This window comes from Triturus cristatus, chromosome 2_1 (genome assembly GCF_964204655.1).
Source record: "Triturus cristatus chromosome 2_1, aTriCri1.1, whole genome shotgun sequence".
NCBI classification, from domain to species: domain Eukaryota; kingdom Metazoa; phylum Chordata; class Amphibia; order Caudata; family Salamandridae; genus Triturus; species Triturus cristatus.
Window position 1 is genome coordinate 118,953,863 of NC_140581.1, and position 20,359 is coordinate 118,974,221.

General features: G+C 47.2%; 1 protein-coding gene across 7 annotated transcripts in view; it reads left to right on the plus strand.

Annotated features, from left to right (window-relative positions):
- The first annotated feature begins 2,734 nt into the window (after nucleotides 1-2,734).
- LOC146863857 (uncharacterized) overlaps nucleotides 2,735-20,359 on the plus strand; it is a 285,832-nt gene continuing 268,207 nt past the window's right edge. For all 7 annotated transcript variants that reach the window (XM_085640683.1, XM_085640684.1, XM_085640687.1 and 4 more), the window contains exon 1: nucleotides 2,735-3,050. In XM_085640683.1, the coding sequence (XP_085496809.1) occupies nucleotides 2,961-3,050 (90 nt within the window). In that variant the 5' untranslated portion in view covers nucleotides 2,735-2,960. The remainder of the gene's footprint in view (nucleotides 3,051-20,359) is intronic.

Sequence of the window (20,359 nt, forward strand, 5' to 3'; positions counted from 1 at the left end):
CAGACTGCAGACACTAAATGAATAAGGCAAGACAATGGCAACTTTCTAAAAGTGTGGCATTTTCAAAATTATAATTTGCAATCCAGCTTCCCCATGAGAGGGAATTCTTTTCATTACAGTTCCAAAGACACCAAACACGAACTGATTACCTGCTCCCATTTGGACGTTATCACTCATGAAATAAAAAATGGTAATTCCAAAGTTATCCTATAGGAGCGGCAGGCCTTGCATTAGTGAAAAACTAATTTATATGTTTTTTGCCACCAGGACATGTAAAACTTAAACGTTCATAACCTACTTTTCAAATACACTGCACCCTGCCTTATGGGCTGCCCAGGGCCTATCCTAGGAGTGACTTATATGTATTTAAAAAAAGGTTTGGGTCTCTAAAAGGTGTATTTTGCCAGTTCAAAACAGATATTTAAAACTGCACGCACAGGCTGCAATGGCAGACATAAAACATGTTTAAAGCCCTGCTTAAGTGGGTGGCCCAATCAGTGCTGCAGGCCCTCTAGTAGCTTTTAATTTACAAACCCTGGGCACAGGTAGTGCCACTTTACTAGGGACTTATAAGTAAATTAAATATTCCAATTGGACACAAGCCAATTTTACCATGTTTTAAGGAGAGCGCACATGCACTTTTTCACTGGTTGGCAGTGGTAAAGTGTGCAGAGTCCTAAAGCCAGCAAACATAAAATCAGCAAAACAGCAGGATCGAAGGCAAAAAGTAGGGGGAAAACCACACCAAGAACGCCAAGTCCAACAGTCCAGAACTAACACGGGCAAGATCCATCAAATGAAAGCTAGATGACTTCAACATAGAGAAAACATCTCTTTTTGCTTCTTTTTTCCGATTTTTGATTATCTAGAGTTTCTAGAAATGGTTGCATGCTCTTTCGGCTGTGGTGATTAGGCAATCTTCTCATTTATTTTAGGAATATCAAGCATAATGGGTAGAAGCCCCAAAACCAAGAAATTGTAACCTATGTCAGCCACTGCATTTCCTCTGTACCTCTCACTGACTTGAATGAGAAAACCGGGTAGATACGTTCAGAGCACGCACAAACCAACTGTCCCTTCATCTTCCCTCGTCATACCCTACCAGAGACCAGTTTCCCCAGCCCATCTGGCCCCATCACTACTTCCCTTCAGTTGAATAAACAGAGTGAGGTTTTCATCTCCAATTAGTGAAGAACTGCACCACACATCTAGTCACATCGCATCCCAATCAGACCTGCTTTGAAAGACCCTCCACTGGCTTCCATTCAAGGGAGAAACATACTTTAGCGCACTACAAGGCAATCTGTGGCTCAGCATCTCTCTACAGTCCAGACATCCGAGACACCCCCCTCCCCCGCCCCACGTGACACTAAATGATCCTCTGCCCAGCAGATTAAGGGAAACCTATAGATATGCGTGCAATCTCATATGAGGCTACATGTGACATGCTCAGGATTGAAGACCACTCTAGGTCCTCCAGGTGCTGGATACCCAGGTCCATGCACAGCCTACCAGATAGATGTCTAATATTGACTTGGTACACAATGTCTATGAGATGTTTCTGTATGCGTTATGACCATACCGTTATTGTCCATTTAGTCTCTGAGGGGTTCTGGAAAGGCCACAACCCATACATGGTGATATTCCAATCAGATCTAGAGCAACAGAACCAGAGACTCAAGAAAGATCCAAGAAAGCACTAACTTGGGATCTTCATGCAGCTCTCTGCAGCTGTTTTCACTTCTTTGCAAAAATAAATAAATACACAGGGCCAAATTCACAAAGGTCAATTCAGTCATAAACATACGTTTACAACCAAATTTACCTAATTTGCAAAGGGATTCCTGGCCAGTGTAATTTATTTATGAGTATGGGTTACTGTGGCAGAAGTGCAGAAAAATACGCACTCATAAATCCCACTCATCGGGTGGGAAATGGGCATTCCAAGGGCTTGAATAATTCTCCCTCCACATTTGGTGAGGGTGTAGGGAAAGGGCTGTCTAAACAAAGAAAAAGTGTGCATTTGCACAGAAGGGTCCATGCCCCTCTGCTATAACAATAGGAGCGTTTGAGAATAGTCACATAACATTCTGAGACGTATGCATGAAACCATACCCCCATGCACCAAACCTCCGATGCACCAACCCCCCCAGAGTCTTCTCCTACGTCGCAGCAAAGACCTGGAACAAGCTCCCAATCAACATCAGACGCTCCCCTTCAGGAAGATCCTCAAGACTTGGCTCTTCGACTGATCCGGATCTGCACCTCCACCCCTCAGCGCCTTGAGACCCTCAAGGGTGAGATGCGCGCTTTATTGAACCCTGATTGATTGATTGATATGCACCTCATGCAGCTTTTGAGGCACATTTCTGGAAATTCCAAAAAAATAGTAAATTTGCCTCCAGCAGATGTACTACATTTTCATTCATCAGTCCCATAGATTATTTTAACGAATTCCACATAAATAAGCAAATCCATTGATGCAGAAACCAACACAAGGACTCCATGCCTGTCCATCTTTCTTCACAATCCAGTAAAAATATACCTCTAACTGTACTTTTCTACCAAGGCCTCACTCCTCCTCTGTCATGTAAGGCCACACAATGAATCTGAATGTTTATTAAAGTTCTCTTCACACCTGCTGCCTTTAATAATCCACCAGAACTGTGGTGACTCAGCTGACTGTGACATCACCTGTGACGTCACAGGAAAATATTTCCAATAAAGTCTCTGTGCTACACTCCCTCTCCTCACTTGATGCTCACCATGCTAATGTAACTGCTTGCCTTTCATACCTGCCCCCATGAACCATCCTTCCCAGTACCGTTTCCCTCCCTCCATCCTACAAGGTGCTCCTGTCCTTTCCTCATTGACCCCGCCTTTAGTTATGTCTGAGCCCCTGTGCCCTGTAATCGGAGTCTGAGAAGAAGGAGAGCTGGGCCAACAGCAAGCTAAGCAAAATGTCTCTGTTCGGGGTCCCCGGAGTTGTTTACGAGACGGGGCTCAGCACCTACCAGGCTGACTATAGACCGCCACCTTCATATTCTAAGGTATGGAAACCACAGATCCAGGAGAAAGTAAGCGTTAAGATCTCCAAAGATTCTAATCTACCTACAGATTTATCAAAGTATTAGGGACTGTGGAATGTGTCTCAACCACAAACATGCATTTGAGAAGGAGGGTCTTGTGGTCGTCTTGGAGTTTTCATTGTCTCCTTTGCCATTTCCTATTGAATACTTCACAGGCTACTCTCTTAAGTAAAGTGATTGGACAGTGGTGTCCACCCAATTAGCTAATTATCTGTGACTATAATGAGATATCCTCCTGGGAGATCCTACATTTAGGTGGCTTTAACAATTCTTGTTTATGTCTTTCCCTGGACTACGTATTGTACTTCTTGAGAGGTGATCCTTGGGATCACGGCAGGGTATTGACGGGAGCAGGTTTATGGAGCAGTTAAGGAGTGGTGTGACACACAGGCACCATTTGAACAGAGTTTACCACTGACCTCTTCTGTACCTGTGGTTATCTGCATCAGTGCTCCTCTAGGGTTGACCTGCATTTGAAAGGAGGTCAAAGAGGGAAAGTGGCCATTTTTAAGTTACTGCTCTAGCAATAGTTGATTGTCATGTTAGACTGGTGAGTTGAAAGCAAAAAAAAGTGTGCAAAAGCTCAAAAAAGATAGCACGAGGCCCAATGGCAATTAGGTAGTAATAATAATAATAATAATAATAATAATAATAATAACGTTTTGAAGACTGGAGCAGGATGAGGAGCTACATGGGGAGTATCAGGGGCGGGAGTGGGGAGAGTAAAAAGAGAGCATGCAAGAGTGGCAGGCAACTGAGCAAGTAGGGGAGAGAGAGCAAGAAAACACATGCCCTCTCAAGAAATGCTAAATTCAATAAAATGGAACAGAACTATCAGCTAATCAGTGGAAGAATACAACTTAACCAATCAAAACACTGTGATGCCAAAGTACTTCTCGCACACAGGGTGAGGTGGGGCGTATCGGCCAGAGCGGCTGACTCTGGAGAGCAGGGCTCACGGTTCGATCCCGGCACCAGTGGCAGCTCCGCATCATGTGACTCTGGGAAATAGCTCACTTTATCTCCCCGATGCACCCCAGTGCCTTGAAACCCTTAAGGGTGATATGTTTGCACTTTACAAATAGGAATTATTATTATTATTACACAAGAATAGGGAGGAGAGTCAGCAGATCCGAAAAAGACACAAGAAAAAGACAACAAAATGATCCAATCATGACCAAGGGGCCATCCCAAAAGCCACTCTAAGTATACGCATGTATCAGAGACAATAGGCCTGCCAACGGACAATTAAAGCTGTCTGCAGCCAAAACCTAAATGCAGCCTGTAGGACCGGGAGTCACCAGGCTCTAGGGGGGTAACGTGACTTGAGCAGGTAGGCACCCGAAGGCTTAAGTGTAAAGCGACCATACAACACACACATCCCCTGAAGCAGGAAGCGCACGCAATAACTGACACCACACAGTATGTTCAATAAAAATCAATCAGTTTTATCTAAATCATGTCAGGTTCAAAAGCATTTCATTATGACTCAATTGGCAATACCTGAATACAGTAAACCTGGTATGGAACCAAAGCGTGCCACCTGGTGATCCTGGGGGAGCGTTAAACACAGCGGTTAAACATAGTGCCGCACATAGCCCATTAATAACGCTTCAAAGCATGGCAGGTGAACATAGCGCTACACATAGCAAACTAATAGCGCTTCTGAATCATGGCTCCTGACATAGCGCTACACCTGGCAAACTAATAGCGCTTCTGAATCAGGTCACTTAACGTAGCGCTATACATGTGGCACTTCAACCAAGGCGCAGGAACATAGCGCTTCAAATAGGCCCCCCAGCATAGCGGTGTCTCCGTACATCAATAGCGCTTCAAGACTGGCGCTTTAGCATAGCCTTTAGCCCCTCAATAGGGCCCGAAGTACCTTCCTGGAACCCTTCGGAGGGCGAGAGGTGTTGGGGCCAAGGGTCCTGGGCCAGCGGTCCGAGTCTTAACCCGGCGTATTGACAAGTTAGTGAGCCCTGCAGGGGCAAGGGACATGGGCTGGCTTACTCCCTCGTCGGGGTCAGTGGGGGCCCACCCGGTTCACGGAGAACTTCCCCGGGGGAGGGGCGAGTCCAGGGCCTCTCTCCGGCCTTCCGCCCACCTCCCCCAGAGGTTACCTGATTCTTCGACCCGTGCGGGTCTCTGCTGTCGGCTCCTGCACTCGGAGCCGGGAACGTGCTCACTCCGGCTCCCCTCCCGGCGACGTCCGGGTCGAGGGGGATGGCGCGGGGCTCCCGGATGGGCCGGACGTGGCCGGGGAGCTCCGCAGGGTTCACCAGTGCTTCAGAGGACCTCCTTGCGGCTGCAGGGGCCCGCGCCCGCAGCCGCCAATGGCAGTGCGGTCTGCGGGGGCGTGGCCCGATCGACCAATTGCGCAACGGCGGGGGCGGCGTTCGGCAGTCCGCCCCAATCAGGTGACTATGGTTCTTGGCTTCGGGCCTACGCAGCCTTCGCTGCTTTCCGGCGGCCTTCTCCGCCCTGGGGCTGCGATACCTTGGCTGCGACGGCAGCGACGGGGCCCGGGAGATGGCAGGAGGGCAGGCGACACGGCGGTGAGTTGTTCTTTTGGGCCACCCCGACGGGGGTGGTTATAGATAAGGGGTGATAATTATTTCGGCGCCCAGCGCCCCCTTCTCTTCATCAACGCCCCAGCTCGGGGCAGGCAGGCAGGCAGGTTGGGCAAGGGCAGGCTATACGCCCGCGACAGGACTGGCTAGGGGGGATCCCGGCAAGGTCAGGGAGCGCAGGGGTGTCACAGCGCTAGTACCTGGTCGATCCCCCAGCCGTCCAGCAGTAAGTTGTAGGAAGTCTCAGTAGGGATTTTCAGCAGTAAGTTTCAAGGGAAAGTTCCAGTAGGTGGTTTCAGTTGTCTTAATGGCGCAGTTAGCTCTGGCGCCCTTAGGGGTTCTGTTCCTTGGGGGGGGTAGGTTGAGTTGGTGACTAGTTCGCTCCTAGTCAGGCTTGGCAGGTTGCCCCTGGGTTCCCCTCCCGCTGGGCTAGATCAGTGGGCTAGTTCAGGATCCCTCAGTCACTTAAAAGGCAGCACCTTAGCCCTGTCACTTTCAGAGGCATAGGTCCCTGACTAGGCCCTACCGCCTAAAACTCCTGCGTGGGTTCCCCCAGGTCTGCGTCACTCCAACTGACTAAAAAATGTTCCCTCCCTCTCTTAAGTAGCCCTAGGTCAGGTGACCACTCTCTAAGGCGGCAAAAGTAAACCCCACCTTTCTTCTAGAAGGTACCAGCACATTCCAGGAGCTTCCCCACTCTAGGTATAGGACAGAAAAGGCGGGCTGGTGTCGCAACATTGTTGTAGGGTCCCAGCCAGCTCCTGGCAGCTAGGGTGCTACTAGAAAGGCCACTCCGCAGTAGCAGGGGCCTGTGGCAGCCATCTTAGGGGAAGAGAGCACCTGCACCTTAACACTGATTGGCATTGCAAAGGCGCCCGGAGACCTAAGTCCAACGCAAAAAGAGGGTGGAAAAAATGAGGCAAGGGCAAAAATACAGGGGGAGACCACCCTAGGGCTGACAGGTCTAACACAGCCCACTACACACCAATTCCTTTTAAAGGTCATGTGCCAGAAGAGGTGAAAAACATAATTCCTCCTGTGCCGTGACATGGCCATCAGAATTATGTACTAGAGAATTTGTGCCTTTGGCAGGTGCTTCCTGATTACTGTTCCCAGATGTAGCTTGGTAACATCGTTTGCTACTGTATTGGGCCTTTTAAAATTAATTGGTCCATACAGGACTTCCTGCTTGGAGCCACAATACAGAGCACTTTCGCATAGGTCAATGCCTACTGTATACTGAATAGTGCATTACGACGTTGTGCATGTTACTATGGGTATTCCAGAGGAGAAACTGGAGCTACAATTACTGCCTCAATGTTATCTTGAATGCAAAAACAACAGTTGATGGACAGAATGCAGAACAATGTCATACATTCACCCCAGTACAGAGATCTGGGCCTAAATCCATCGTTATTTTGCTCACCACGCCACCCCAGTTCAGACATGGCCATATGCAAATCAGTCTTGACCCTGTGCCTGGGAGGACCTGGCTTGGCAGTTCGGGCTGGACTGTTCCCATGAGGCACAGGGTCAAGACTGATTTGCATATGGCTGGGTTCAAACTGGAACGTCATGGTGAGCAAAAAAACGATGGATTTAGGCCCAGATCTCTGTACTGGGGTGCTCACCACGCCACCCCAGTTCAGACATGGCCATATGCAAATCAGTCTTGACCCTGTGCCTCATGGGAACAGTCCAGCCCGGACTGCCAAGCCATGTCTTCCCTGAACCGGAATCAAGCATTCTAGGACCAGTTTCGGGGTTTCACCCCTCTTCAGCCAGGATAGCTTGATTTCAGTGGCATGGAGAGCACGGGACTCACGTCTGAGCATGCCCATCCCACTCGGGGTGACCAAAGCAAAAACAACAGTTGATGGACAGAATGCAAAACAATGTCATACATTCACCCCTGTACAGAGATCTGGGCCTAAATCCATCGTTATTTTGCTCACCACGCCACCCCAGTTCAGACATGGCCATATGCAAATCAGTCTTGACCCGGTGCCTCATGGGAACAGTCCAGCCTGAACTGCCAAGCCATGTCTTCCCTGAACCGGAATCAAGCATCCTAGGACCGGTTTCGGGGTTTCACCCCTCTTCAGCCAGGATAGCTTGATTCCAGTGGCATGGAGAGCACGGGACTCATGCCTGAGCATACCTGTCCCACTTGGGGTGACAAATGCAAAAACAACAGTTGATGGACAGAATGCAGAACAATGTCATACATTCACCCCAGTACAAAGATCTGGGCCTAAATCCATCGTTATTTTGCTCACCATGCCATCCCAGTTCAGACATGGCCATATGCAAATCAGTCTTGACCCTGTGCCTGGGAGGACCTGGCTTGGCAGTTCGGGCTGGACTGTTCCCATGAGGCACAGGGTCAAGACTGATTTGCATATGGCAGGGTTCAAACTGGAACGGCATGGTGAGCAAAAAAACTATGGATTTAGGCCCAGATCTCTGTACTGGGGTGAATGTATGACATTGTTCTGCATTCTGTCTATCAATTAGTTATTTTTTCAATGTTATCTTGAAGCAGAGAAAGTAAGATTGTTGATATGTCACATTTATCACGTTAATGTTTGGGTGGGTGTACCTCTACTCTATCACTTCCTCACAAAGCCCTAGCACAGAGCTTTCCAAACTCTGTGTCGCGACACATTACTGTGTCGCCTGCCATGTGTGGGTGTGTCGCAAGACGACGCATAGACGCTGTCTACTCATCATGCAGGACGGTACTGTTCATGTCAGTGACGCAGTACCTGTTCCTGCAGAAGGCGGAAAGGATGAGCATCACACTGCCGTTCTACTGCGGGCCCGGCGGTGAGTATAATATTGCGGCATGAATGTCCGGTGATGGAGCTGCTAGATCGAAGAATTAGAAAAGGATTTCAGTGACGCTCATTACCCTGATGCGTTTGCGAGGGAAATGCTGGCTATGAAAACGACTTCCGGAAGACAGGATACAGGTGAGTTCAGGGAATTTTGTTAGACACTCTTGTTACATGCACACAGATACACAAATGCGTTCCCACACGCGTTCTTGCTATGCATAATTAATTTGTCAGGACAAACAAAATTGGAGCACAAAAACACGGATCTTGCTAGGTTCAAAGCAAAACACACTACTATCCACAAAACTGCTCAAGAGAATCAGTTCTAACAATTGGACATCCAATCCTTGTGGCATTTTAGCCAATTAGAAATAGGAGCGTGCAGAGCCCGAAGACCAAAAAATCCTGGGGTCACTCAGGACCTCGTTCGGAAAAAGAATTCAAGCATGTTGCTAAATGAATAATCCAGGAAGTACAATATGGCTCTCCTGCAAACACCGCCATGAAGTTTACAATCCGAGTAGAATCCGCAGAGGCGCGGGCTCGATAACCAGTTAGCGTTTATAGCCACACTGTTTGGGGATAAAAACACTGCTCTCGCGAAGTTGCCTGCAAACTGTACTCCTAGGGGACTTGTCAAATATCTCTTCACATGAGCATACCATATATACATGATAACTTGTCTGAATCCTGGCAGGTTCACGAAGTCTTTCGTCCTTTTCAGTACATAACAAACATTTTACTTAAGTGCCAACAGACTCTAGGGCAGAGGTGTTCAAACTGTGGGGCGCGCCCCCCTAGGGGTGCGCATTCCTGGTGGTCCGTGGCTACATTCTCGTCTGAGGATTGCTTTCCATCAAGCGATTAGATTTCATTCCATAGTTCAGACTGTAAGGGAGTATGTGCCAAAAAACGATATTTCCCCTGTTTGGACAAATGGATTCCCACTAGCAAACTTCACCTTTGGGAAAGTGAAGGAAGAGGCATTTGTAGTTGTTCCTTAGAAGAAGGTGCTCTTAGACATCGCAATCCATGACAAAACCACAAAGGGTGGCTTCACACTTTGAGAAGCCACTGCTGTCGAGGAAGGAACTCTTGTGCATTTACTGCAGGGATGTCCTTAATAGTAAACTTTCAGAGTACTGTGGCCATGAGTGGCATTCATGCTGAATATATAAAAATCCAGAGTTCAGAGCAGTGAATCTTACAAATATTTAAAGATGCAACTGCTAAGTTTTGCAACAGTTGTAAATGTGACCAAGATTCTCTTTATTGTGCACCACAGTAATGAATTGAATATTATTTAATTATTTGCCCAGTTCATTCACAAATGCTCTGGTGGAGTCACATCATGTAGGTTCCTTAGGGTAGTTTTAAACGTAATAACAGAAAACCATTGAGTGTATCTTCAGACCTTTCTGATTTTTTGGGGGAGTTGCCAGAAAAAGGATTCTTCGCAGTTGTCATTCATGCTGAAACTGAGTTTTAGTTGCTGCGTTCTTGTAAAAAACACACAAACTTTCAAAAACGCAGTCACACACACACATACTGACACGTGCCGGCATTCACAACTGAACACAAAGTCAAACAATTGGAGATGCGTTCACATATCACACAATGACACAGACACACAAAAGCACAAATTTCACTTGCATATACAAAACGTTCATATTTACAAAAACACACATCAGAAGGCACACTCGTTTGCATACACACAATCAGACCCATACTCCGATATACAAACACACAAGCACACACCAACAGACACCAGCTGAGAGCGCACAGTCAACCATGTTCGAGACATCCAGTGTTATTATGAACGCGCCATCTGCTCTCCTCCAGTGCTTAATTTGTAAAAAAGAAAAAGAAAAAAAACGCGCCAGGCCCTCGTCAGGAGGCTAAAGCAGCCTGATCCACCCATTGCACCTGCTAAGCTGGGTCTGGTGGCTTACTGGACTAGTGCATCCACTGCAGGGCTCTGTGTTCGACCTCATGGTCACAGGTTCAAACCCCTGGCTGGTACACTCAGCCATTCATCCATCTGAGGTCGATAAAATGAGTACCGTTGGGTAACATTAAACATCTGTTATTCAACTCCTTGAGACACACGGTTGATAAGTGCACTTTACAAATACATGTGTTCTGTTATGTTTTTTGTTTTGTCAGAGCTGCCAATGATACTACCTTTACAACTACAAACCATCACACGCCTATAGGTGTGAAAATTCAAACTATTCAAGGCCCCAAAGCTATAAGAATTGCTTGTATGGGAGGTATTAGTAATCTTTTCGTGAGATATGTTGCGTCCCATACATTTTGTTATTTACAATTCCTATGGCATGTATTTGTCCTTATCTCTTATAGGCAGCTAAGTTGACCTCCGGTTTGTTAGTAAAACTGAATAACTGTGTCACAAACTGATGCATGTCTAAAAAGTGTGTCACCAACATGAAAAGTTTGGAAAGCACTGCCCTAGCATAACATCACATCACCTGAGCACTACATTGCAGATAACTAAATGCCTTCACCATTACTTGGAATGAGGGAATTAAATATTCTTTGGGCCCTGAGTCAATCAAATTCAATTTAATTAATTTAAATACAATTTCTAAAATAAAAATAAATCCGGCATATAAACAGTTGTGCTTATAAAGTTTTTGTTAATAACTTCGTCCAGTGGTCACTTACGTCAGAGAGAGAGGAGTAAGATTAATCATTTACTTAGACGACATACTCATTATGTCACAGTACAGATTGGAGGTACAAAATCATTTACTTATGACTATTAATCTTCTGGAGAGTCTGGGTTTCATTATAAATAAGGAGAAGTCGATTCTGACTCCCACTCAAAATGTAGACTTCCTAGGCTTTCAGGTAGATCGGTCCTAACCCACCTGATTTTACTACACAGTCAGTCTTATCCAAGGACACGATACTGCTCAGAGACCTTGCAAGGCCCATTGCACTACAGGGGATTACAGAGACTAAAGACCTTAGGTCTAAGGAAAGGGCAATGGTAAAAAAGACTTGATTCCCCTTTCACCAGATTCACGAGACGATTTACCTTGGTGGCCAAACAACCTCGGTGCATGGAACGGCAGGGCCATTTTCGGGAACGTACCGGACTTTATAATAGAGTCCGATGCAAGCAACACAGGACGGGGAGCCCGCTTAGGAGAAATAGAGACAGGGGGAAGATGGTCCCTAGAGGAACAGTGTCTTCATTTAAATTGTTTAAAAATGCTGTCGGCCCTGAACTCTGTTATGAGCTTTCGAGGACCTTCCAAAGAATTCAAACACTCTGATTCACTTAGACAATTTCACAGCAGTTTGCTATATAAACAAATTAGGAGGTGCGAGATCCAAGGTACTCTCAGACTTAGCACAACAAATATGGGGGCATATTCTCAAGGACCTATTGCCGAGTTATCGGCACTTTAGCGCAGCAAAGTGGCGAAAGAATTATCGCCTCATTCTCAAGCTGGTGCAAACTGCCGTTATCGCCAGTTTTCCAGCGATAGCTTCCGCAAAAAAAATCGCCACGGATGAGAGCAACAACTAATGCTAATGAGATGCAGAGTAGGCGTCCCCGTGCCAAAAAACACAAAAACACCACTTTGCGATATTCTCAACGACCAGCCAGATCTGCGATGCGATCCAAAAACAGGCGATAAGGCGCATTAGCAGCAGGGAATGAACACCTGCCTTTTACTGGTGTTAAGCAGGAAGACAACCTGCAGTATGAAAGGGATCCCAGCCCAGAGCCACATTGGCAGACCAACACATGTCATGGAGCCACTGATCATGCAGCTCGGAGACCCAAGAGGCCCACAACACCCACCGCCACCACCCCCAGGACCGCCCCCCTGACCCCTCCCTCCCAGGACCACCCCCCCGGACTACCACAGAGGCAGAGCAGCATAAGACAGTTGTCCTTCCGAAAACACACCAGCCTCACAGACTTAATGCCAGAGGAAGTCATTGCCCACTACAGGCTCAAAAGGACAACCATCCTCCGCAACCTGACCCACATTGCCCACAGGCTGACTGTACTAACACAGCGGACAACGAACCTCCCTCCGCAGACAAAGCTGCCGGCTGTGCTGCACCTGTTGGCCTCTGGTGCCTTCCAACCAACAACCGCTAGAGTTGGAGGAGTCTCACAGCCGGCCCTATCAAAGTTCATCACAACTGTCTTGGATGCCATGATCAGCTTGGTACCGCGGCACCTTCACTTCCCCCACACTGCGCAAGAACAGCTGGAGACCAAGAAAGGCTTCTACGCCATAGCTGGCGTCCCGCACATTTTGAGGGCAATTGACTGCACACATGTCCTTCTTGTGCCCCCTGCCGACACTGCACGCAATTTCCGCAACAGAAAGCACATGCATTCCATCAATGTGCAGGCAATAGTGGACCACCGGGAACTCTTCACCAACGTTGTCGCCAACTACCCAGGCAGTGTACATGATTCCTACATCTTCTGACAGTCCATCATCAACCAGCGCTTCGAGAATGGCACCTGCTCGTTGGTAAGTACCAAATAAACACACCACACACCTCAACTCCACAACCATGCAACTCACAACTGTGGGAATGCACACATTACAACATCACATATAACATGCCAAACAACATGCCCACCTACCAGACACGACAACACAAGGAACTGTGGCAACAGGGGCCAGCCATGTAGACACACCATCCACGTCATGGCACCTCTGCCTTACAATAGCAGGATGTGGTGAGAAGTGGGAACCAAGTAAGTGCGAAGGAGGCAAGTGACCCATGAATCAGAATGAACACAATGCCAAGTGAGGCGGTGATGTGCTGGACAGACTCAAGTATGCAGAGCACAAACATGTCCATGTGGACATATACTGCTGGTGTTTGTAGTGTGGTGGACAGTGGACACAACCATGTTACCTCAGGCAGTGGGGTAGACCTTGGACATGTAGCTCTGTCGTCCCCTCCTGTAAGCGGAGTGGGCTGGGCCAGCGTAGGAGTGGAAATTAATAGCCTGGGGCTCAGGGCATGGTTCACTTCCGTGATGGCCACCAAAGCATCTACTGCTTGTGTCTCTGTGTCCGCAATATCCTCACCATAGGCCTACACACACGTGTCCCACTACCTTCAACGGGCAATATCACAGTGTTGTTGTCAGGCTTGTGGACATGCGCAGACAGTCATGACAATGGTGTGTCTTAGGAGTGCAAGTGATGCAACCGCGCAGCGCACACAAGTAAATAGGCTCAGGGGGACTGAGGAGCAGCTGTGAGGCAACGTAATACACATGGATGCTGTTCATTTGCCACATGCAAGACAAGTCAAACATGAATCCCAAAGTCGCACACATCACACACCAATATACTAATAGACTTGCCAACACAGAATGCAGAACCACTGATTGACACATCTCTCTCCCCTGTCACAGGTGATTAAGGATATGCACTCTGCCCGTGGATGATGACACCCCTCCGAGCCCCGAACACCCAGGCCCATAGGCAGTACAATGCGGCCCACAAACGCACCAGGAGCATTGTGGAGCGCTCATTTGGCGGGTTGAAGTCACGTTTCAGGTGCCTGGACATCACAGGTGGAAGACTCCTTTACAGACCGCAAATAGTGTGCAAGATGATCATTGCATGTTGTGTGTTGCACAACATATGTGTATGCTCCAATGCCCCATGGATCCATGTGCCAGATGCACCGGACAATGATGATGAGGATGAGGCAGGTGGACCACACCCCAGTGCAGCAGCAGCAGGAATAGCCCGAAGGGACACTATCATTAACAATTTCTTCACATGAGCACGTCACATTGGGACTGTCCTTAGCAATCATGGAACAGGACAAAATGACAACAGGCACAGCATGTGCAAATAAATTCATTCCAAGACACATTCCCTGTGTGCATGTCACTCCTCCTCATTAGCACATCACTCTGACAAATGTAAGTGCAACATTTAGTGCTGACAATTTCACCAATGGCAATTAGATGGTGGCAGTGTCCTCCGTTATCGGGATCCTTTTTTCCTGCGGACTGTACCGCGTCTTCCTCTTCTTCTTCTCCTTGCTCTTCCCTGACCCAGGGGTCCCAGGCAGGTCCTCCTTGGGGCTTGTTGGGTTCTGGTTGTCCTCTGTACTTGCTCCGGCTACCTCCATTGTGCTTCGAAGTTGTTTTGGTTTTGTTTGTGTTTTTTGTTGCCGCTTTTATACGGATTTTTGCAGCCTGACTTGTGCGACTTGCCGGCATGGCGCTGCTTATCGCTGACTTTTTATCGCAGTTGGACCCAACGCAACTTCGCGTTTGTGTTTGGATTTGTATCGGTGATGTTGTCACGGACATTTGATGCGTTATGGGGACACTATCACATGTTACCGCCGTGTTGAGAATGTGACGTTGACACTGAGTTATTTTCCCGCGATAGACGGCGATATGTGGAATTGCATTAACCTATTTTGGCATGATTATTGCACGTTCTTGAGAATATCCCCCACGGTATTTTTGTTGGGAACATAAGATTATCCTAAGAGCAGAATTTATTCCAGGTAAACAAAATGTAAGAGCAAACTGGAACTAAAGATTCCTGAGGGATTCCAGCGATTGGAAGTTACATCCAGAATTCTTCGCTCTGATTCAGGACCTATAGGGCCCAATCCTGATAGATCTCTTTGTGAGCAGATTACACTTTCAGGTTCCAACCTACTTCAGCTGGAAACCAGACCCAGAGGCTGCAGCAATAGATGCTTTTCTTCAAACTTGGGCCAGGAAAATAGCCTATGCATTTCCCCCTTTCTCGTTAATCCAGAGAGTCCTGTGGAAGGTGAGAGTAGAGTCCAGCAGTATCATTCTTGTGATCCAGAAATCCCAGGTGTGGTTCCCGGGAGTAATGAAACTGGCTATAGATATTCCTCATCTAGTTCCAGCATCCCTGGGCCTGCTTCAGGACCCAAAGGGAGAGGAACACCCTTTTGTTTTAGAGGGGAAAACGAACCTTCTTGTTTGGAGGATTTCAAGGGACCCAATAAATATTCAGAACTTTCATCAGAAGCTAAGAATTTATTGGATGAATCCTGGGCTCCAGAAACATGGAAAAGATATAAGGGTGTGTGGAAAAAGTGGTGCAGTTGGTGTCTGGAGTGGAGTTTGGATCCCGTGGAGGTCCCTGTTCAACAGATAGCAAACTATTTAGCAACCCTTTTTAACTCTGGTCTCTCTTATATGACCATTAACTGTTACAGAACTGTAATTTCATCTGGGCATGCTTTAGTGAATAATCTAGCAATAGGTAGTAACTCTCTTATTTAACAAGTAATGAAAGGAGTTGTATTTAAAATACAGGTCTAGTTTTACTAACCAATCTCCTGACTGTAGGATATCTCTCAAAAAGTGAATGCCTTCCATTTTGAAATGCCTGTAAATTAAGAATCTGTTCAGGTATCTCAGATTTATGACTGGTCGCAACCCCTTGTCCTTTTTCTTTACCAGGAATATTGTACTTACGAAGCCTTGTGTAGTGTCTTGGTTGCCTACTATTGCTAGAGCTCCTTTGCTTAATATCTGAGTTACCTCTATGTCTATAAGGGTCATCTTCTCCTCTTCTAAGTGTAATTCCTTCGGCTCCCTGACTTGATCGGGTGTTTGCCTAAAATCTATTTTGAAGCCGGTAACTGTTTCTAAGAACCAAGGGTCGTGAGATATCATTTCCCAATTGTGGGCAAAGAGTCTTAGTCTGCCCCCTACTTTTAAAGTTGAAGAAGCAGAGGTGCTCACCTTGATAACCTTGAGTAGAGGATCTTGTTCTTCCTCTGTGGTTTCTTGGGATCCTGCCCTTCTGAGGGTAGAAGTTTGAATTCTGGCAGAAATCTCTCCGATAGGACTGTATTCTTGTTGATAAAACTGGGATCTGAAGGATCCACGGCTGGCAGGTGTTCCCTTCTGTCAGACCTTCCGAAAAGTGAGTGTGATCCAAAAACCTTACACATATTGTACTGCGCTTTGCTGAAAGCAGTGAAGGTCGAAATGTATTTACCCAATGTCTTAATGAAGTTTTCTCCATACAGGAGCCCATTTGTATGGTTAGTATCTTCCTTAGAAGCTAGATCTGTCTTCTATTTCTTTTTCAACGACTGTGAAAAATTGTGTGTGGTAAGATACATGAAATTTTATGATGACAAGATTGCACAATTTAGAAAGAATGGAGTTGATCAACTGCTTTTATCTTATGTTAAACCCCATAAATCAGTCAGGCTTTAAGCTCCTCTTTAAAACAATGTTTTATGTTGTCCCCCAATAGGCCTGGTTCTCCCTGATTCTGGGCGTTATTCATCTCCATTTATTTACTGGGACTATTAAATAGTGTTACATTAAATTTATTATGGCTATAAGGCCTTAAGCAGCTTGATTTTAGGTATTGCGCCTAGCGTTGCAGTGCGCGGCACTGCTCGCGCAGCGCGAGACCTCTTGTATGGGGTATAGAAAGCTACCCACACGCTCGTGCGTGTGGTTTTGCTTTCCCCGTCTGGCATTGGCTTGCGTGCGCTTTTAAAAGAAAAAAAAAACGGCACGCGATTGGGCAAAGGCGGGACAATGTCCCGCCTTTGAAATGCCCATTCCCGACGGTGGCCAGCACGTGCAGAAGCGTACATTCGCCTTGCTGTCGCTGCCGCGCTCCCTCCACCCACCGCTCCTCTGTGGTACGCGTGCACCACTAGTTGTTGACAATAGCGTTCGCAATGCGATCGCTTTCAGTGCCACTTGTTTTCTTTACTTTTGGTATAATCGCAGCACCCGCGCTTTACTTTTGATGTTATAAGTAAAGCGCTGGTGCTGCGATTATGACAAAAGTAAAGAAATAGAAAAAAAATCTATTTGTTTACTTTTGCTATAATCGCGGCACCCACGCTTTACTTTTAACATTAAAAGTAAAGCTTGGGTGCTGCGATTATACCAAAAGTAAACAAATAGAAAAAAACATCTATTTCTTTACTTTTGGTATAATCGTGGCACCCGCGCTTTACTTTTAACATTAAAAGTAAAGCGTCGGTGCCGCGATGCTTGTTAGGAATGGGGCGATCACGTGATTTATCCAGTCTCAATGGGCGCTGAGCCAAGTATGAGATGTACGCCTGGTTGCCCAGCTCTAGCCGCAGGCCACCTCTGCTCCCCTTCATCACAGACCCTGGCTCCTGCGGTGTTACATGTTGACGGGTATTCCTGCCACCTGCTGCCAATGTCTCATTCCCAGCACTGCCCCCAAGGCATGAGGCAGGCATTCATCTTCGTTACCGGTCGTACCCCCTTCCACACCCCCACCCCTCGGGCCCAATGCTCTAATAGCAAACCAGGTCCTAGCTAAAATGGCCGCCCAAATCTCAAAATAGAGACCCACAGACACTGCTGGGACCTTCAGCAGGTGGATGGATCTTGCTCCATGTGTAGCTGCGCAGACTGCTCTCAGCCTGGAGCACTGAGTCATGTAGGCTAGGCCATTAGTTCCACCATGGTCGGTCTCTTCAGGAACAGAGCACTTAAGCTGTGCATCTACAGTGTAGAACTGACAGTCAGTGCCTGTCCATGGCTGCATCATGGAGGCTGCTGTTTACCATGTCATGCACCTTACGCGCAGGCATTTGCTCATGTTTGCTCCCTTTAGCTTGCTGCCTGCAGCCTCAGGCAGGCTCTAGTGCAATAGGCATTAGCAGGCAGAAGGGCTTCCCTTCCTCCACCCTATTCAAGGTCGGTTTCTACCCTGCCTACCCTGCTTTAGCTCCCTGCTTTACAATGGCGCTGTTGCTTTACCAACCTGTGTCCAAGGCGCTCAGCCGCGGCCTATGGCATGCGTCTTGTGAACACGTGGTGAATGGGGGCAAACCTGTGGAAGAGACCCACCCCGGGCAGCGTGAGGGTATTACGCGGAAGTTGAGGAGGGTCGTTGAATAAAAATGGATACCTGTCAACCTGTTACTCTACAACATATTCATCAAGTGAAGGCTATTTAAATGGAAAAATCAAGAAGTGCGTGCCTTAGGGAGTCAGAAGACCCACTGTGTAAGAGAGGATAAGAACCAGATCACTGCAGAATACTCCTGACTTGATGCACTTGATGACTCCTCTTGATTCCCCACCACAGTGCTTTCTACCCTCTGTACGCCAACACTCCTCTCTAGGCTCACTTCACCTCTAACCACTTAACCCGGTGCAAACCACGCTGCTTTGGACCTTCTCAGGGTACTCACTAATTTGTATAGTTTCACCTCTAACCACATTACCCGGTGCAAACCACGCTGCTTGGACCTTCTCAGGGTACTCACTAATTTGTATAGTTTCTGGGATTCTGTGTTAGCAAAGACCATGCCAGTGAAACAGCCCCTTGAGTGCTCCAATCTGTGTGGCCTGTTCTTTGGGTCCTGGTCAGCAGTTCTTTGGCAGTATCTGTGGTTAATATTGCCATTGTTTCTGAAATGGTTGCCAGGGACTCTTTGAATAATGTCTTTAAAGGGGCCTTTGCTGTATTATGTCACAGTAGATCTCAAAACCCAAGCAGACATCATCAGCCGAAGGAACATTCTGGAATGCTTATTGCTAGTGATGCAGGACTTGGTAGAGAACAGTTGACCTCTGCAGTGGTTGACCTCTTTAATACACTTTTGGACCCTCTAATATGTAAGCACAAGCAACAAAGGGACATATTTTACAAGACCCTATCGCCACTAGAACGTAACTTTTTAACGTTGTGGTGGCGATTCGGGCTTCGCCATATTTACAAGGCAGCGTTAAGCCACTAAACGTGGCTTAACGCTGACTTGTAAATAAGCCACCCTTTCACACTATACTTAGCATGAAAGAAGTGGGCAATGGGTGTTGTGGTGGGTGTTCCGCCGTAACATCCATTGATTGTAAAGCTGCCCCATACTTACAAGAGTGGCGTAAATTTGGGGCAGCGTCAAAATTAAGACCAGGAAAAACCTGGTCTTAACCAAGCGCAACGAGGAGAAATGCTTCATTTCTTCGAGTTTTTGCTGTTTCTCTGTGTGCTGCATTGTGCAGCACACATAAAAACAGCAAAACGCCATGCATGATTGTTTATGTGCATGAAGGTGTACCTTCCTTCACATAAAAAATCATTTTAAAAATGACAAGTTGCAACTTCACGTAGAAGTTACAAATCGCAATTTAAGACTGTCTATGTGCAGGAAGGTGTTACAACAAACAAATGATGGACGGAATGCTGACAATGCAGACATTCTCCCCCAGTCAAGAGATCTGGGTTAAATCCATCGTTCTTTTGCCCACTACGCCACCCCAGTTTAGACATGGCCATATGCAAATCAGTCTTGACCCTGTGCCTCATGGGAACAGTCCAGCCCGAACTGCCAAGCCATGTCTTCCCTGGACCGGAATCAAGCATCCTAGGACCGGTTTCTGGCTATCAGCCGTCATCAGCCAGGATAGCTTGACTCCAGTGGCGTAGTGAGCACGGGTCCCACGTCTGGGAATACCCATGAGGCACAGGGTCAAGACTGATTTGCATATGGCCATGTCTGAACTGGGGTGGCGTAGTGGGCAAAAGAACGATGGATTTAACCCAGATCTCTTGACTGGGGGAGAATGTCTGCATTGTCAGCATTCCGTCCATCATTTGTTTGTTGTAACGTATGTGCAGGAAGGAACACCTTCCTGCACATAAACAATTATTCCCCACAACGCAGGCACCCTTGCACTATGGTGCAAGGGAGCCTGTGTTGGCGCTGGGCATCTGAAATTAGCGCCAGCACATGGGGAAACGTAGGCCTGCACAGTATTGTTGTAAATACGGTGCATTCCTGCATTTCAGAAGTGGCGAAGGCTAAC